Below are 18,924 nucleotides of genomic sequence, written 5' to 3' on the forward strand. Positions count from 1 at the left end.
GGAAAATTTACTGCGATGATTATTCTTCACTTTCACAAACTGGACTGCAGCCAAACTTTCGGTTTCGATTGGCTTTCGAGGAAATAACGATCGATCCAAAGTTCGCTTTTTAGTTTAAAAAAAAAATAAGAAGTTACTTGTCCAGTGGAATCCGACCGCATTGTGGCACACGAAAATGTGCAATTTTCTAATGGAAATTACGAAAGCATTCAATTGATCACTCGTCGGGTTAACGCTGTAATTGCTGGGTCACTTCATCGTCATCTGAGAGGGCCAGAGATCGCTATTTAGCGATCGAGCGTTACTACACTCCATGTAACTGTTGTTCGAACATTTCACAAAGTTTGTCATCACAAATACAGACATAAATTCATTGGTGTTTTCTGTCGCAATATGTCGTTCATCGGGGCATTCGATATATTGACATTTTTTTATTCACCGCGTGAACACCGTTTTGTTGGAATCTAGATAAACTTGTAATTTAGTACAGTTGTTAACAATGGCGTTCCGATTGCGTTTGTCTGAGTCATAGGGGACGTTTAATCCGGGTCAAATTCGTCAAAATCCATACTTACCATCAATCTATTCTCTGATAAAGCACGCTTTTTCAACCAATCTGAACGGGCGTTATATCGAAACTTTATTATAAGGTTGAGTTATATACAGATTTTTGGCAATATGTGTTACTTTTAAATTGAAACAAATTGCATAACTAGAATAAATGCAAGCTTATCAGACTGCAAAAAAAAAAAAAAAAAGCAAAAACGGCCACTTTTTCTAGCGTATCGTTCGTAATCCCTCTCAATCTTTCTCAGTGGTAGCCATCCCCATTTAGAGTTTTTTAGTGATGTTACACCTTAAAGAAATATACATCTTGAGATTTCCGAGTGAAAAGAAAAACGATTTAAAACTGTGGCATAGCCCCTTTCTAACTATAATTGTTGATTAAGAACAAACCACTCCCAACTTATGTGCGCAGTTATCTAGCGAAAGAAAGCTAGAGAAAATACCTGTAATATTGAAGTTCTTAACCGACCACCGTGTTTTTTGTTTTTTTTTTGTTGTTGTTGTTGCTGGAGCAAGCTAACTGTCGTCATAATTCACTTGATCAATTTGAACGTTATAGTTTGGTATCGGCACCTTTATTCCTGTATGCTAACCCAAAAAAAAAAGTTCTAATAAACTTCCCCATGCCAAACGCTTCCTGTACTTTTTCTTCGTCCTCCTTTACGTCATGTAAATTTATATCGAGAATAGATACAAAAATATTGACAAGAAGAACCGCAATTGTCAGCATAAAACTGGCGGTAAAAAGTGAACCTAAAACTCTGTTGACATCATTAATCTCTACGACGTGAATTGTGTTGCCTAGCGACAGTTCAAACTCAGAAGCAAACGAGCGAGGAAAGGATGAAAAGGAAAAGACATGGCTACCAAAAGCCAGTAAAGCAAAATGAGCATGTGCCACAAAAAGTATACCAAAGAGGGTGCAAAATGATGAAATGTCGTGCCTCGCCGTAACAATTGTCCACGCTAAGATTTGCACATGTGGATTGAGACGAATAAAATGAAGAATTTTAAAAGTGGCAATAAATAAAGCGAGAGAAAGAGCAGCATTTTCAACCTCAGTCCAGAAAATTGCAAACTGGAAACTCACTGTCACAAACGGGTTCTTTCGAAGTTCTTTTATGCTGTCATGCATAAACTTCACCTTTATAATGTAGAACACTATGGCAAGTGAGGCACTCATAATCTGTGCAATATCTATCCAGTTCCATATACGTCTAAAAAACGCATATCTTTGACGGCATAATCTGAATAACAGGATAGTGACATATACTAATACGATTAACATAAACAACAATTGGCATGTTAGGTAAAAACTGTAAGATAGATTTTGGAAATTAAATATTTTTATCGTGTCAATCTTCTCGTAAGTAAGCCCAAATCCAAAAGGTAGAACCTCGTAATGGTAAGTTACAATGCTCATTAAATTAGTGTTTAAGTTTAAAACTTGGAATTCAAGTAAAACGGCCCTTGTTCTTCTGTCAATCCAGTCCTTGTCTTTGACGTCTTCCATCATACGGATAGCAGTTGGTTTATCATACCCAAGGTCAAGAACATACCCACCACCGTCATATAGATGATGCTGTGCCCACGAAGGCAAGTTATTGAGCTCTTCTGGTGACGAATAACGCCATGGTCTGGGACAGAGTTGTGATAGGTTGGCCCAATCCTGCTGCGCGTCTGACAAATGAATCCAATGTGGGAGATAGAGACGAGTTGTGTCCTCCTCTGACATCGAGTAGAAATCGTAGCACTTGTCAATGATCGTCTCAAACTCTTTCATCACTCGGCAAGAATCTAGTTGAAACAAGAGCATTAAAAATAAATAACGATGTTGCGATAATAAAAACGTCTATAATGGGACTGGCTTTCTGTAGCTCATCACCATCAGTCCCTCATGAACTTATCTACTCGTAGTTGCAAGATAGAGCTGGTTCTATTGTAAATATTCTCTCTTCACTCCTCCCCACCCTCCCCCTCCCTCAAAAAATGATTACGATCATGATAGTGATAGTGTTAATAACAATAATAGACATAGGGAATTTACCTTCCTGTATCCTGAGCTGTCTAAGACGTGGCATTCCAATGAGCATTGAAGCTTTGTTGCCTATATACTCTGGTGTCTGTTCCCATTGGCCATTGTACCATTCACCGGCATACGAATCGTGAATGAATTTTCCCAGCATGTAAATCCACATTTTTTGCCCCGTGTTTACCTAAAGAAAACATATGAAATGCTCGATAAATGTCTTCTTGCCAGCATAATTCTAAAAACGTATCTCCCACTATTTCGAAATGAGATATAAAGTAATTAATTCAACAAGAAGGAAGACAGACGTTGTCAAGACAATATTGAATTCGATCGCGTGTGCAAATGTCGCAGCGCAAAAGTAATGCAGTCGAAATTCGTCGAATTTCGTTCTATTCTCGCCATATTTTGTCGAAATTTCCAACGGAATTTCGGAGACGTTTGATGCTCTTTAAAACGAGAATTCATCGAAATTTCGCGGATGGAAACGAGATTTCGCAGTAGCGAAAATTCGTAAAGGTGTCCGTCGGTTACATGTAAATCAAAACGAAAATTCGGGGCAACGATAATTCAAAGCAACGAAAATTCAAAGAAACTAGGCACAGTAACCTGCTCTAACATGTTCAGTTAATTTCAATACTTGTAAAAACATCTTGACGATTGTCCGAAAATATGTTATCAGTTTAATTTGTAGTTGGAAAAATCGTTGAATTCCTGAATTTGAACAAGATGGATAAACATTTGAGTGTAGACTGTCTTATATAAATTGTCTTATTTTCTTATCCTTACGCTACAGAGACTTCGCCACAAATACAAAGTTTTTCGGTTACCTTCTCTATTAAATCATTTTATGAAGTCTCTCCCTCGCGCACAATCGAAAAGTAAAAACAAACAAACTTTTCATCATGTCTCTTGCTAGCTCACGGTATGCAGAATTTAAGCACTTCACTTTCCCTTGTTTAACTTAAGCAATCACGCTAGTGATTAATCACGAAGTATTTTCATCGACTCTTTATTAGTAATTAACTAGCTCAGCATATTATTAGTAAAAAAGATTCTCATTATTCTCGAGCACAATCAAACCTTTTATCAACTCAGTCAAGTCTCTCGTACGCATTCAGTGAAAACGATTCTCGCGCTGCTCTGGCGTTTACAAACAAAACCATTTACCAACTTATTTAGTCACTCGCACGCTTTAAGTTAAAAAGATTCTCGTGATTCTTTTACGTTAACAAACCTTTTGTCAACTAATCAAGTTTCTCACACGCTTCTCTTGCGTAAAAAGCTCCCTAAAACCTAATCGAGTCGCTCGCACTACGCTCACTTAAACTATTTACATAACGCTAGCGGCATTTCGTTGAGAATAAAATGTCGCTCGAACTTGCGAACGAATTTTCGAGGACTTGAAGCGAATTTTCGAACGAAATTTCCTAAGGATTCGCGAAGTTTCGTTAGAACGTTTCACAAAGCCAAGCGAAATTTCACATCAGTAGCAACAATAAGCTTTGCAATTTTCGAAGAAAATTCTTCGAAGTGTTCTTTAAAACGAATTTTTTTCATTTGCGTCAGAAAGCGCCGAAATTCGCGATTTTCGTGGAATTTCGTTTGCATTACTTTTGCATAATACTGTATCTTGTTTATCACAGAAGTAGACGAGCGGTATAATCTGCACAAACCTTGCCAAAGTAGGTGAAGCTATCTCGAGTGCCTTTATTCATCAGATATCTGTGATAATCTTTATCCCCATAAGCTACTATCATCAGCAAGACATAGAAGACCATAAAGGCGCCAAACTGTCTTGCAAAACGAAAAAACGTTGCCCTTTGTAGTTCATAGGCACGCAGCTCCTTCATCTCCTCTGCAAACGACGATCCAATGCTATTACTCGTCTCGTCGGGAGATTTAGGCCTACTGAAGATAATAATCAACAAAAGAGTAAAGAATAAAACTTTGCATGGTTGCCAGATGAAAACATCCTTGATACAAGAGACAACAACCGAAGCCAGCCACTGATCTGCAATTTCTTTCCCCCATTGAAGACTGTAAAATACTGTTACAATGGCAGACGACAATATCGCCGCAATACAAAGAAACCAGCCGAGATGCACAAAATTATGAGGTAGCAAACATTTTCTTTTGGCGAAGGATGCCTTTGATGTGTCGTCTTCCTTCTCTCCACTCGTTTTAGCCCTCCTCTGACGGAATAACAGGGTTATCATAATACTTGCTGGGGCAACAATCAGAGAACTCTCGATTCCAACAATTAGTTGACGCAATGACATTTTCAATGGTCCAATTTCAATCACTTCATCTGAAACTCCTGTCACTTGATAAAACATAGCGTTACATGCCATCGCCAAATATAAAAGAGAAAGGCAGCACGAGGCTCGCTGTACACGTGTAAATGGGTTACGCGGCGGTCTGGTAACGACAGATGCCCAGAGATGATAATCCGCTAGATCCACTGAAGAGACAGAGAAGAACATGTTCTTAAATCCAGGACCATAATGATTTGGATCATTGGACATTAGGGTAGCCTTGGTAGATCCGTCACCTTTGTGAAGAGCAAGCCAACTGTGGTGGAAGAAATCCCACTTCTCGCCTGTACTTTCATCAACAATACCAACTTGATCCAGAAACCACGAGGAATTCTTCCCAGAATTGTCATGCCATATTTCTATTTTAATTAAATTTCCGAGGGAATTGTCAAGATGGAAAACAAACCTATCGATGCTTCCTCTACCAAACATTTTTCTTCCTGGTGGAGAGCTTTCAGTTAAGTTCACGGCTCCAAGAGTGCCTTCGGTGCCATAGATTTTAATAAACACGCTAGCCGTTGACCCAGCATTCCGCCAAACACCTGTACTTACTGTCAAATCATACCGGTGCGTGCAGTTGACAGAGCATTTGACGAGTACAGGGGGACCCAGCTACCAAGAAAGGAAGTAAATTTACACGTTAAAAGTCAACTCAACCCTTAGGTACTACATATAACAAAAGGATGTTGAGTCTAGAAAAGTTTAGGTGCGGTAGAACCCTCTAAACAAATAGAACAGAACACAAGTTCTACATTTGTTGAGTAAGAATATCAAACATTGTGGCGTTTGCTGTAACAACATGAGATATAACAAGCGCTATCTATTAGAAGACACATTATATGGAATTATTTTGAGTTACATTCGTGGGACGTATTATTGGCAGGATGTTTGCGCTAAGATTTGAGAGACTTATTTTCAGGGGGAGGGCGGAACAGATTCTTTTATATGTTGACGATAGTTTAAGTTCACTTTTGCTTGATACATAAAAGACCATATCTTTAGATGCGCCTGAACAGTAATAGGCAAGTTGAACTGGAAGTAAAAACGTTCGAGTTATGTAGTCGGCCAAAAAGCGGCGCTTAAACTCAGGTTTTCTGCAGCATGAAATGACTCCTCTGGATGCTGTTTACACACTTGGACGTAGGTAAGCACTGTGGAGGAAAAGCGTTAGACCAAGAACAAAACAAAATGACCTCAGGTGGCTTGAACCCACAACAGTCGGTGCGGTTTCCAGGACACAAACCATAAGGCCACTTCTCATCCCATTGGAACGGAAAATGAAAAATTCGCTATATATGTGCATTTTTCCACATTGACTGTGTAGGAGTTTGAAACACGGTTAAGGGTAGGAAGTTTTCATAATGACACTGTTTCTGCTATGTTAAGTCGAGTCGCCTTTTGGTGTTTCTCTGGATAAAATTAGCACTACATCCGTGCGTGTTAACGACGTAAAGCATTCAACAAGGAAGTGAAATAAACACTTCAATTAAAAATATTGAATGCTGATAACATTTCCAACAATAAAGAATAGAAGATATGGCTAATACCACCAGCTTACATGCAAATATAAAACTTGCCTTTCTTTCGTCCAGCATATCAGCCTTTCTGGCCCAGATTAACACCACAAGATATACACCAAAAATGGCGCAGACCATTACGGGAACCAAATAATTTCCTGTTTCTCCGAGTCTGGAGAATTCTGTAAACACTTTGTCGAAGTCGATCGGATTTGGAGCAATGACAAAGCCTCCACCAAAAGCTGTGAGATGATTACATCGACACTGAAGTAGTTTGTCGTTCGTGTCATCTCCAACCTGAATAGAAATAGAAAATTTCATGAAATCTTTGACTTGAGGAGTTACGACTTGTTGTGGACAAGGTAATTAAAACAAGAGACGAAACAAGAATAGCCCAAATAATAATGCCTTAATACATTGTTGAACAAACCTTTCTTATTTATTTTTTCTTCTTTACGTCCATAATATTTGCACACTTAACATAAATAACCTGTAAGCTTCTTTATCATCAAATCATTTTTTCAGAGTGCCAATGTTTTGCTAGACTTTTATCCCTTTTAGTCCCACGTACATTTATTCCAGGATATTTTCAAGGAATTTTCCATTATCTGGCAACTTCTTAACGATTTTTCAGGGCCTGTGTGAATTACGGTAGTTTTATAAGTCGTTTCTTGCTGTAAATACCAAAATATCATATGTACATTATGATTTTACTTTAAAAAAGCGTTCCCGCTCACAAATTTCAGTATTTTCCGACGATAAATGCTTCGTACAGGGCGAGCACTGCCTCTACCTCGCAAGCATATATCCTGCATTGGACGCAATTTTGATTGACTATAGAGGGGGTCACGTCAATCAGTTATGAAGGTGGCATTCCTCAAAAGAATTTTATCAGTCATCAGTAGAAGTCTTTTTTAGGCGACCGGTAAAAGAACCGAATCGGCAACTCACGTTCGTGCCTGAGATTTGAAATGGTAAGACATTAGAACTTACTTCTCTCATAATCTGAAGGTAAAGATCTTCTTGATTGTAGAGAGTGCAACAATGGGACATCATTTTTGATTCGCGTTAGTCAGTATGTATTGAAACTCGAGATCTTGACCCTATTTACAACCTTTGCATTTTCCGAACAAGTTTTCTGAAGTCAAGGTTGCAAAGACCATTCCCCAAGTTACTCTACATTATTACGATTATCATATTTTGCCAGTGAGGACACAGAAAATCCTCAAAGTCAGTTCTCCCGAATGTTAAGAATTAAAATTGTATTGTCTGTTGAAATAAAGAGGCAATGTACACAGTTTAATGTAATGTATGTATACATGGTGTAATCATTTTGGTTATAAGCGTGATAACTGTTTTAGTTATTTCCTACCAACCTTGCAGCCATCTTTAGTCCATTGGTTTTGCGTCAATGAGAAATAGTAGCAACTGTACTGGCGAACTTTGAGGCTATAGTTCTGGTCGGTAGAAGGATTAAATATCAATGTTCTGTTGTACTCAATTCCTTTCACTGGAGGTGGCTTTGGCTCAACGCAGTCTCTTTTCTTTCTTCTTCTTCCAAAGCACGAGCGTCTAAATCGAGTACGACTCAACTGTTCGACATATAGAACTCCGACGAAATACAAACCTGTTTGGTTGAAATCTGCAGTAGACATGATCTCGTATGGGCTCCTCGAGCACTTGACTACAAATCGACCACTTACGTTGACCCAATCACAAGACGAAAAATCAGGTACAATGGCAGTATAATCGTAACTGTTTACTGTTGGGCGTTCTCCATATTTAACATACACCAGCAGTAGAAGACTGCGGTTAATTGGTTTGACTTCAAGGATCATAGAATCGGAAATGTCGGTGAGCACCACCGCGTGGTATCGCATCATAAGTGGTCTGGCAAAGAAGTTATTCACTGAGGAGTTTGCGGAATTAAGAGGTATTTTGATGTCGATATCTAGGTTCTTTCCTCCAACGGGTAATATTGCTCCTTTACCGTCCATGAATTCAAGACTCATTATTTCCGTCTTCAGTTTTTTGTGGCTTTTATGCCACTGGTATGGATTAAACTTCGTGATAATCATCTGCAGAACAGATAAAAAGTAAAAAATAAGAAATTACAAACAACTGAACAGACAGTACGCGATGATGAAGAAGTATTAGTAAAAGGTTGCACTTAACCTGATAATCAACCGATTCCAAATCTGCGTCAGGAAAGGCCTCCCTCATGTTTGGTGGTAGTATAAATCCTTGAGCCTCCGACACGTTTAAAGGTTTTTCTTCAAGTCCACAGGAAGTTTCGCGACCCACAATGATATCCATACCCGGGATCTGGAGACTTCGAGGAGATTGCGATACCGCTAACCTTGTTGTCATTGTCCTGAGTAATGTTCTTATAATCCTGATTGATTTTAGGACGATTTCTATTTCCTGGGAAGGCAAACATGCATTTGTATTAGGTTTAAATGGAAGTTAAATCAGAATGTTGTTGATAAAATGCATGTAGCCTTGCTCGTACTGGGCTCACAGCTCGAGCGACAGTCAAAACCAAGCTGTCTTTCAGAAACGACACCATAACAGTCTTTTTCTTGGCAGCTAACACAACTTAAGGTGGCTCTATATAGTTTTTTTGGCGCGCGAGGCATGGGTGCGAATGGCGCGAGCGCGCGAGTATTTAAAAGAAAAGTAAAAAACAAAAATAAACATGGCGGCGAGACTTTTATCGCGAGTCGCGTTCCACTTACCGCTATCCTTTTTGACCAGAACAAGTGTTCATCAAAAAACGCCTAGAAATGTGTTTAAAAATACACTTCTTTCGTGTTCTCCTGACGTGGTTAAACTGAGAAGCCAATTCGCAGCACTTATCGCGCCGACATCAGAGAGAGAAGACGGTCGTGATCGTACGCGAAGGAAGTCACAGAGTGGTCACGGTGTACTTTTTATGGTCGGAGGCTTCGCTTTGAGTTCCCTGGGCGATGAAACACCAAAAACAGCTGAAGAGTCTGCAAAGGCGCAACTGACACCGGAAACAAAACCACCATTGCGTGACGAGAAGGGTCGGTTCTCAAGAAAGAAATCCACTCAAAGTGGAAACACGGACGACAGGACTCGTGGAATAAAGGAGTGGAGGGCAAAGAGGAAATTGGAGTTTCAAGGAATGGTCGAAGATTGGTCCCCACCGAAGAAAAGAGAAACCCGTTTAAGTCAGGTGTGGTTTAAATCTTGTTTTCGCTATACGTGGCACCAAGCAATTCCCTAAAAGTTTTAAGACAAGTGCTTCATCAAGACTTTCTTTGCTCTGAAATAGTTCTCAATTTGAACTTTTGTATTATACCACAGGTAGCTCATAGCAAATTGTCAACATAATTATACCTGAACATTCTGACATTTCATTTTAAAATTCCAACATTTTTTGTTACAGTTACAATCTAATAATTACCATTAAAATGTAGAAGTTTTAAATTTTTATCAGAAACAAACAAAGAAGGAAAATTGCATTCCACATGGAAGTAGAATTATGGACTTGGATGTTTTGAGAAGTTCATTGAAATGTTGTCAACACTGTAAAGCAGGTGAGAAGAAACATTTTTCTGCCTAAAGAAAATCAACACTAAAGAAAAGTCAAGTACACACAGCTTTAAGGCTATAAAATTAACAGGTTTCCAAAAAAGAATTATGAGGTTGATAATACATGTATATCTTCAATACATTACAAAACGTCTGATATGCAATCAGCCATAAAAAGCCTCGGGTTGGTCCTTAAATTTTTGAGCAAGTTCCCTATAACAAGCGTCACACAATTGTTTGTCTATTGCGAGCAACAAAAATGTTTTTGATAAATTTGGAACAAACAAGCAGTTGTAAATTTGCCACAGACCACAAATTGCATTCACTGCATTTTGAAATGTTGTTAGTTTTTGCAAAAATTTACTTGTGCTCGTTTATTCCAAATTAAAGGAGAAAACACACTGCCAGAATAAAGTATCAGATCTTCCTGAGTATCAATATATTCACTTTATTTTCAGCCAATTTGTCATTGTGGAACATAACAGCAGAAAAAAAATGTGGGTTAGCCTCAGTGTTCTCAGTTACCTGTGCAGTGTGTGGTACAGAGAATGTTGTCAAGACCTCCAATGAACACAGGAGCGGTCAAAGAGGTCCACTCAGTCAGGATGTTAATTCAAGAGCTGTTCTTGGGTGTCTACATACAGGAATCGGTGAAACCCACCTAAATAATTTGCTGTGTACATTAAATATTCCCTCTATGAATCCAGTAACTTTCAAGAGTAGAGAAAATGAGATTGGGCATGCAGTAGAGCAAGTAACAAAGAAAAGTTGCAAAACTGCAATGTCAGAAGAAAGAAATGCTGCCATCAAAAAGGGTGTAAAAGCAGATGACCGAAGCTGCATCAATATCCCCTGCCCATATGACATGGGTTGGCAAAAACGGGGAAAGGGGCATAACTCTTCAACCGGTCATGCTGCAGTCATGGGTTTAACTTATGGGAAGGTTATGGATTACACTACAAGAACAAAATCCTGCAGGGTTTGCACAAATGCTAAAAAACTGGAAAACAAGCCAAGCAACACAATTGCCAACTCAATCATACAGCATCATCAAAAGCAATGGAGCCTATGGCAGCAGTCCATTTGTTCACTGAAAGCCTAAATTCTAAAGTCAAACTATCTGTTTATGTCGGAGATGAAGACTCCACAACAGCTGCACATATAAAAGAGAAGGTCCCTTATCCTGTAGAAAAGTGGACAGACATTGTGCATGCCAAAAGATCCCTTACTACAAGGCTGTATAACCTAAGCCAACGTGGGAAATTTGTAAATTCATCAACTCTCTCACAGAAAGTTATCAACTACTTGGTCAAATGTTTTACTTATAGCGTGTCTCAAAATAAGGGAAATCCATCAGCACTTCAAAAATCCTTAAAAAGCATTCTACCACATTCGTTTGGAGACCACAAGAATTGCAATGAATCATGGTGTGGTGCCAAGAAAGACCCTATTAACTATAACACTCTGACTTACCCTATGGCAAAGATCTCTATGGCGATGACTTAAGGAAAGCTTTGGAGAGAATTTTTGATGAATATTGTACTGACATAGTAGTTGCAAAGTTATCACCTGGGTCAAATTCGCAGAGAAATGAGGCCCTAAACAGTGTTATAGGCTCAAAAAATCCCAAAATCAGATACTATGGTGGAAGTGAAAGTAATGACTTCCGAGTGGCCTGTGGCATCTCGCAAGTAAACCTTGGATATCAGTACATTAGCCAAACACTTGAGAGCCTCAACATTGAACCTGGTATACACTGTATCAGCTACATTGAAAGGATGGATCACAAGGTTACCCAAGACAAACTAAGAAAAGACAGCATTAATTTCAAACGCCGAAGAGCTCAACTACATAAGCAGAAGTTAAATCTTGATGGTAAAAAACAAGCTAAGGAAGGAAACACATACCAAAGTGGAATAGGACTTAACCTGGATCCAAACAATTCTACCAAACTGATCCAAGAATTCGACATCATCAATTTGAAAATTTCAAGTGAGGAGCTGAAAAACTTTGAAACATGCATTCCTGAATTAACGATCAGACCAGTGGCGGAGAAATTTCCCTATGACAGAAACACTGTTTACAATTTCATCATTTACGATATTGAAACAAACACGTCTGGAAAAACCGCAGAAATATGCCAGCTTTCAGCAGTTGATCAATCAGGTTTGCACTGTTTCAACGACTATATATTACCTTTGAGGGATGTAGATATTCATGCTACAAGGATAAATGGTTTAAGTGTCCGAACAGTCAGAGGCGTCAGGACCCTGTTCAAAAACAATCAACCAGTCGAAACTGTGTCACTTGGAAAGTCACTCGAAAATTTTCTAACCTACTTGGAGAAAACTGTCAGGCGTGCGAAAGGCGATAATAATATTTATACCGTTTTAATCGGGCACAGCTCTCAGGTTTTCGATAATCCAACTCTTCTTCGTCAAGGTGGACATCAACTTTGTGAAAAGCTTTCCTGTCTTAACGTTTTCTTTTCTGACACTCTCCCTGTGATGAAGAACTTGGTCAAATGTAAACATCCCTCTCTGGTCTTACCGGATGGTTCCACAGTTAAATTAAATCAACAATCCATTTATCAGACACTTTTCCATGAGCCTTTCCCCGCACACGATGCAATGGAGGACGTTAGAGCTTTAAGAAGAATAGTCTTCGACTCCCGTTTGAACATTTCAGAGGACATGTTGACAGAGAACATATCAACAACACAGTACGCAGAAAACGACATGAAATACCTTGATGGTCGCTACGAACTCCTGCAGACGTTCCGAGGAACGCTTTATCATCCAACAAACGCGGAATTCCCCATCAAGCAACAGATTGCTGAAAAAATAGCCGGAAGTGGCATTTCATATCGAGATCTTAAGAATGTTTTCGAGAAGTTCGGAGCAAAAGGGCTTGTTGGCGTATTGTCTCTGCCTCCATCGTCAGCAACTAGCAAGGCTCCACGAGTGACAAAAACAACCCGTATTCTAGCCAAGATCGTTGAGCACTTCAAAGCAGTGGAGGAAACCACAAGTTAAAACGCATTTCCATAAGTATTACAACACTTATTAGGTATACTTTTCGCCGTCGTGGGGAAAAATAAGCTTCTACATCTCGACTAATTTTCAACTAGCACGTGCGAAGGAAGCGAAACGCGAGCATGCGCAGTACCGTAACTTGAAGAATTTCTATTTTGATGACGTCACGAAAATACAGGGGTCTTTGGGTGATCTAAAACGCATATTAAGCGCGTTCCAGACGGTGAATTTTTTTGGAAATTGGCACATGGATAGGATTTTTCTTTTTCTCGCTGTTAAGCAAAAATCATCAAATTTTATACATACGTTAATGTAATATGCGTAAAAAACGAAAATTGCGAATTCCTCTGAAAATTATGTACAGATTTTCTTGTAGCTTTGTCAGTTGAAACTCCTTGTGTGTTAACTGTGTTTCCCCCAAAACAAAGAAAATTCACCGTGTAGAAACCTAGAAACACCGTCTAGAAGTCAGGCAGGTTAAAAAAACAAGCCAAGCATTTCTATCAGTAGTTGTCATAGCAACAACATTTAGGTTCTGAAAGTGTCTTCCATACGTAGCCTAAGGCTGTAGGTTTTTTATTATTGACCTTCTACCGAGTGCTATGTTGTAAACATTTGCCAAGGGAGAAATTACTTATGCATATTTAATATCCAAAGCTTTGTGAAATACTATATAGAGCCACCTTAAGACAATGCCAAAGTTCCTTTTGCCTCTTATAATACTTAATTCGAGAATTCTACGTTTAATTTGACGAGGAAGAACATATTTTGTTCAAAAAAACATAACTATCATGATTATCCTACCTGGTGACACTCGACGAACTGCGAGCGAGTTGCCGGACGCGAGCGACCCATTTTTGGCGCCAACTTAAAAGCATGGAGACACAAAAGTGCTTCATATTTTCCACTTTTTATAAACTGATATATTTTTGGAATTCTAAATCTCTTTTCATGAATATTCAGTGCCTTCTCCAGCGAGAAAAGTTTCACAACTTGAGTGCCTTTCTTGTTAACATACATTGACGTCAGGACAGTACAGTTTTTTCCGCCTGCTGAATCCTGATTGGTCAAATTTTGCGCGCACCAGCCGTATGCAAAGAGGGGTCCGTAGAAGCTGCGCATGACAAGAAAAATCGGGGTTATGTATAAAACGGGCAACTTTGCAAAGGGTTTACATTGACGGGGTCAGTTTCTTGAACTCGCTACCAACCAAAATATTAGAGTCCCCCCCTCCCCCCCCCCCCTCCCTTGAGGGCATGTTTAAGTGGGAAAAAGTTGTCCTTGTTTGGAGGGTCATCCTTCTAGCCGAGAACGAGAGAACATTTTTCAGTATAAACGCCCTGCCAAATAATTATGACTAATTTAAAAAAACGTTCCTCCGTATCAACTGTACAGCCGTTATGCCACACTAAATGAATATATACGCCTACCTTTGAGCGGTTGGCGGATACGGTGTCGCTGTCCCCAGTTACTCTGGACGCCTCCGCAGATACAATAAGGAGTTCAACTGTTCCGTACAACAAGTTATAAACTCCTTGGGAAATAAACCTTTCGTCTTTTGCTTTCATCTTATTAGCTTCGACAAGCAGTGTGTCACTCATGTTTCCAAGAATTTCTGGAAGAAGTTCCTGCAATGAAAATATACATTAAGGCGATAGAAACGTAGACCGAGGAAGAGCTTCGGACACCCAGGGTACAGCACACGCAAAAGAATTGATAAATAGAAGTCATTATTATCTACCAGAAATGTTTATTCTAGCGTAATTGGTCAAAACGAACGTAATGAAAAACTTTGGAATAAAATTGGGAAAAAGACACCACGTTTTCAAAGTAATCAAATGGAATAAAAAGCCCAGACATCTTTGAAACGTGGTCTTAAAAAATTTGCCGTTAAATGTTTATCTTGCTGCCAGGTTAGTTTAGCTCAAGATATCGTGTTTCAATACCCCGCTTGTGCCAAAATAATGTATTAATAGTAATACAATGAATTAAGTGTAGCTTTCTTATTATTTTTTTTTCAGAAATGCAGTACATTCTTCGAATGTCAAGAGGCTTTAAATCAGAAGAACTATTCGATTACTGAAGCACGTGAAATAAATAAAATAAACTTTGCTATATAATACATAAATCTTTATTCAGTACGATATTACCTCACTGTGGAAGGTCAACCTGGTTGTGTCCTTTCCCGCAGTGGCTAGAAAGGCTGAGATGAACACCAAACCAGAGAGACCATCGAGCTTTTCAACTTGCAAACGCCTAAGGGCGACATCTCTGAGCTGCAACGCAGGTTAAAAGTTACCCGTAAATTGCCAGTTTTAACATCAAAATAAATTCGTTCGTTATTGCCGAAAGAGTATTTAACAAAACTGCTGTTGGTGTTCTGTATTTTTAAATCAGTCCCTGGTTTTTGCAAAAGCAACTTGACTCATCGTTCCCGATTTCTTGCGGCTGTCATAACAGCATTAGCAAAACCCATTGACCGATTATTAGGTAAAAGTGCAATCTGATTAGCTCTACGACAGACAGCACCTATAACTCGTCAATCTTTGAAAATGGCTCTAGCCGATAGAAACGGCCGTCTAATAGACACCAAGAGCTTGCACTCTTACTGGCTATCTCTGCTATCTATTGCTGCCTCACTTTCAAAATCAAAGTTGATGCAAAAGCGTTCGTGCGAAAACGAAACTTAAGTCACACATGTAAAGTTGCACCGAATCGCATTTCGAAACAAGAGGCAAAACGGTTAACTAGAGACTGTCCATTGTCAATCGGTGAAGTATCAGCGTCGTTTTAGGAGAATGCGCAATAGAATTTTGAATTTTTACTTACAATTAAAACAAATTTAACGTTACGGCACAGAGGGCAGACTGCACTCCAATAGGATTGAAACAAGTTGGGGTCAGTTTTTTCACTCGTGATTCACAGAAAAAATTAAAAACAAAACCTTTTGTTCTAACCAAGTAAAAAATGAAACGTTTCATACTCACGACGATTCTCTGTCGACTTGATACCGTTGAGTTAGAGAAACTTCCTTTCACCATTGCTTGTTTCTCTACTGTTAATAACATTGCCGTCATCAACCGCCAAATATTCTCTGTATCCATCGTGTCAAGATAGTCTTCAAAGCTGCTTACATTCCTTTCGAGAAGTTCAAAAATATCCTGCTCTACTCTCGGTTTGGGTGGAGTTACCTATTATATAAACAAAATCGAAACACGATCAAGTTCTATTGCTTGATTATTTCAGATGCAAACTGGTTTTAAAATTAACACAAAAAATGCTAAATGGACGCGGGAGTAAAAGAAAACGAAATTAAAACATTCATGACATGCTATATAGTACTACGAATGATTTGAAAAATTGCTACATATTGAAACGGCCATCGTTACGGTCGGGACAAAAAAAAATAACATAAATTGGTATAGAAGCGAAACAGATGACCTTTACTAAATTTCATCTATTAGGCACAATATAGCTGAAACCTCGATAAATTGTTCTTGTCGAATCTTAACTACCTATGCTAAGTTCTCATAACTGAGGTCTACACATAATGTGGAAGCTGTCTGTTTTAGCCTAGCCTATTCGTTGTTTTTCTGTATTGCACACTTGACAAAGTTTTGTGAGAGTAAACCAGCAACTGACCATAAATTACCCCATACCAAAGCCACAAAAAGTGATGCAAGGAGAAAAACATACCGTTACTGGAATATCCAGCTCAGAAGTAGCACCATTGCTCCTCGAGACAAATACCTTGACGTAGGATACATATCCACTGGAGGGATTTCCTTGCGGTAAAACTAACTGTAGTTTATCAACAAAGCCATAATACAAGGTGTAATGAATATCGCCATCCCCAATTATCTGTATTTCGTAGGTGAAAGTTTCATTTAGTGGGAACCAGCCGAAACAAAGCAGCTCAAATGAGGTATAAACAGCTTCGCCAGTGTCAGGAGTTATAGTACACGAGCCATCACGCGGAAGGACTGCGGTCTTGAAAACCTGCACACTTGAAGACGGAGTTCCATTGGCAAGTAGCACGGTCAATTCCAATCGATATTTTGTGTTGTCTTTTAGAGTCTTTGGATCGATAGCGAACACTTTGGAGTATCCTGGATTGTTTAAAATTTCTATCCACCCCGCGTCCTTGTCTTCTTCGTAAAGGATCCATCGGTACTCCTCTTCATCATCACACGAGTAGCCCAGGTACCCGGCTGAGATGGTCAGCGGCGCAGAAGGGATGACGTTCAACCGGTCATTTAAGACAAAACTTTACCACAAAAAAATAAAATGATCAGCCAACAGAGTCACACTTACATTAATTATTGCACAAAATCATTGAAATAAAACGTAAAATGAAAAGTATTTGAAAGAACTTCTTTCCATAACGTCTAAGTTATAGAAGAATTTTGCAAGAGCTAAAAATGCAGAGAAAACATATATACATATTTCTACAACCTTCGATATAACACTAGCGAGTGGTGATAACGCGCGAGCAAAGTATTTGGGTCATCTTAACAATGAGGCGACCCAAATAACTCCTCGGAAAGACAACGACCTTCGTATGAAATATAGTTTCGATATCTTGTGCGTAACGTATGATTATAATGTTCTTTGTTGCTGTTGTTGTTGTTGTTGTTTTCCTTTATTTTGGAACTGCGAATCAAGTATGCGATTATTTTCTGAAATAACGAACTTAAAACATAACGAGATTTTATGCATCACGTTTTAGTCTCCTCGTCGGGATTTTCTTTTTCTCCCGTCATATCAAGTCTTTGACCTGGTATGGGTGGATTTATAGCTGAATTTGGGTAAGGTATAAAATGCCTAGCCCTACCTTGTCGTACGCTTCGGTGGCATGCCAGGCTCGGTTGGTCTCACCATGTGTAGTTTGGTTCGACTATGTCTCGCCAAAACTACGAACACTGACTATACCAAACTCGCCTAATATCCCGCTGAAGCGTACCATGGAGGTAAGATTAGGTCTATGTGTACTTACTTCAGTGAGACTTCAGGAGGACTTCCCTCAACGACATGAACTGTCTTTCTGTCACTCGATGTTCTGGCGTCTTTGGCTAGAACTAACTGGAAAATGTATGATGCACTTGAGTTCTGCATTGCTGAGGCGTTCAACACTACAACAGGTTCAGTGGATTCCAGTCTCCCAATACCAGTACCGAAACAGCCTCCATCTGATGCTTCGGAGCCATTTAGGGAAATCGGCACTATTTGGATCTCCAGCGGGTTTTCCGTTGTGAATTCTTCATTCGATTTCATGCAAAGCCAATAAAATGTCAGTGTCTCTAAGGCCCCAGGGCCAACATGAGGATCATAAGACTTGGATCCATTTAGGATGATATTCTGATTATTTCCTCTGGTTATTTCAGTTTCACCCGAGATTATCGCCACCAGTGGTAAGGGTCGTAATATAATGTAACCTTTATCATATGCACTTTCTGTTTTATTATTGTCTCCTTGGACTACCGTAAAAACGAAGTACAAGGCATGTAAAACGTGGGCGAATGGTAAATGGTGGTCGGAGAGAGTCCATTTACTTGTTTTCGCCGAAACTATGGTTCCATTCAAAATAGCTTCAGAATCGTTTAATGATGGACTTGCTAATATCCAAGACATGTTTTGTGTGTAGATCTGAGCGCACCTCACTTCAATGTTTGTTTCAAATGTGTAATATGAACTCAACTGAACCACAGCGGGTTGATCGACGCTCCTTCCAGCATTGGTTATTTTAACTCGTGGAATGTCACACAGTATGGTCCCTTAAAGAAAAGAAAACAGCACTTTTCTTCTTCTGGGCTTAAAAGTAGGCATGAAAATTCCCTTGATACATTACAAAAATAACACAAGTTTAATAATTTATTCTTCACAACAGTTTGTGCTCA

The 18,924-nt window shown here is 39.2% G+C and overlaps 1 protein-coding gene and 1 pseudogene across 1 annotated transcript; one reads left to right on the forward strand and one right to left on the reverse strand.

Moving 5' to 3' along the window:
* Positions 1-623: 623 nt before the first annotated feature.
* LOC145484473 (polycystin-1-like protein 2) lies at positions 624-18,853 on the reverse strand. Its single transcript, XM_081463095.1, has 11 exons — positions 18,024-18,853; positions 16,724-17,294; positions 16,015-16,218; positions 15,178-15,303; positions 14,458-14,655; positions 8,607-8,855; positions 7,808-8,509; positions 6,492-6,728; positions 4,273-5,526; positions 2,615-2,783; positions 624-2,364 (listed from the first exon to the last, which is right to left on the reverse strand). Exons 1-11 carry the CDS (start codon positions 18,656-18,658, stop codon positions 1,121-1,123), a joined length of 5,589 nt encoding a protein of 1,862 aa, XP_081319221.1. The 5' UTR covers positions 18,659-18,853; the 3' UTR covers positions 624-1,120.
* Positions 8,804-14,262, forward strand: LOC145484402 (uncharacterized; annotated as a pseudogene).
* Positions 18,854-18,924: the final 71 nt, after the last annotated feature.

Source organism: Orbicella franksi, chromosome 4 (genome assembly GCF_964199315.1).
Source record: "Orbicella franksi chromosome 4, jaOrbFran1.1, whole genome shotgun sequence".
Lineage (NCBI taxonomy): Eukaryota > Metazoa > Cnidaria > Anthozoa > Scleractinia > Merulinidae > Orbicella > Orbicella franksi.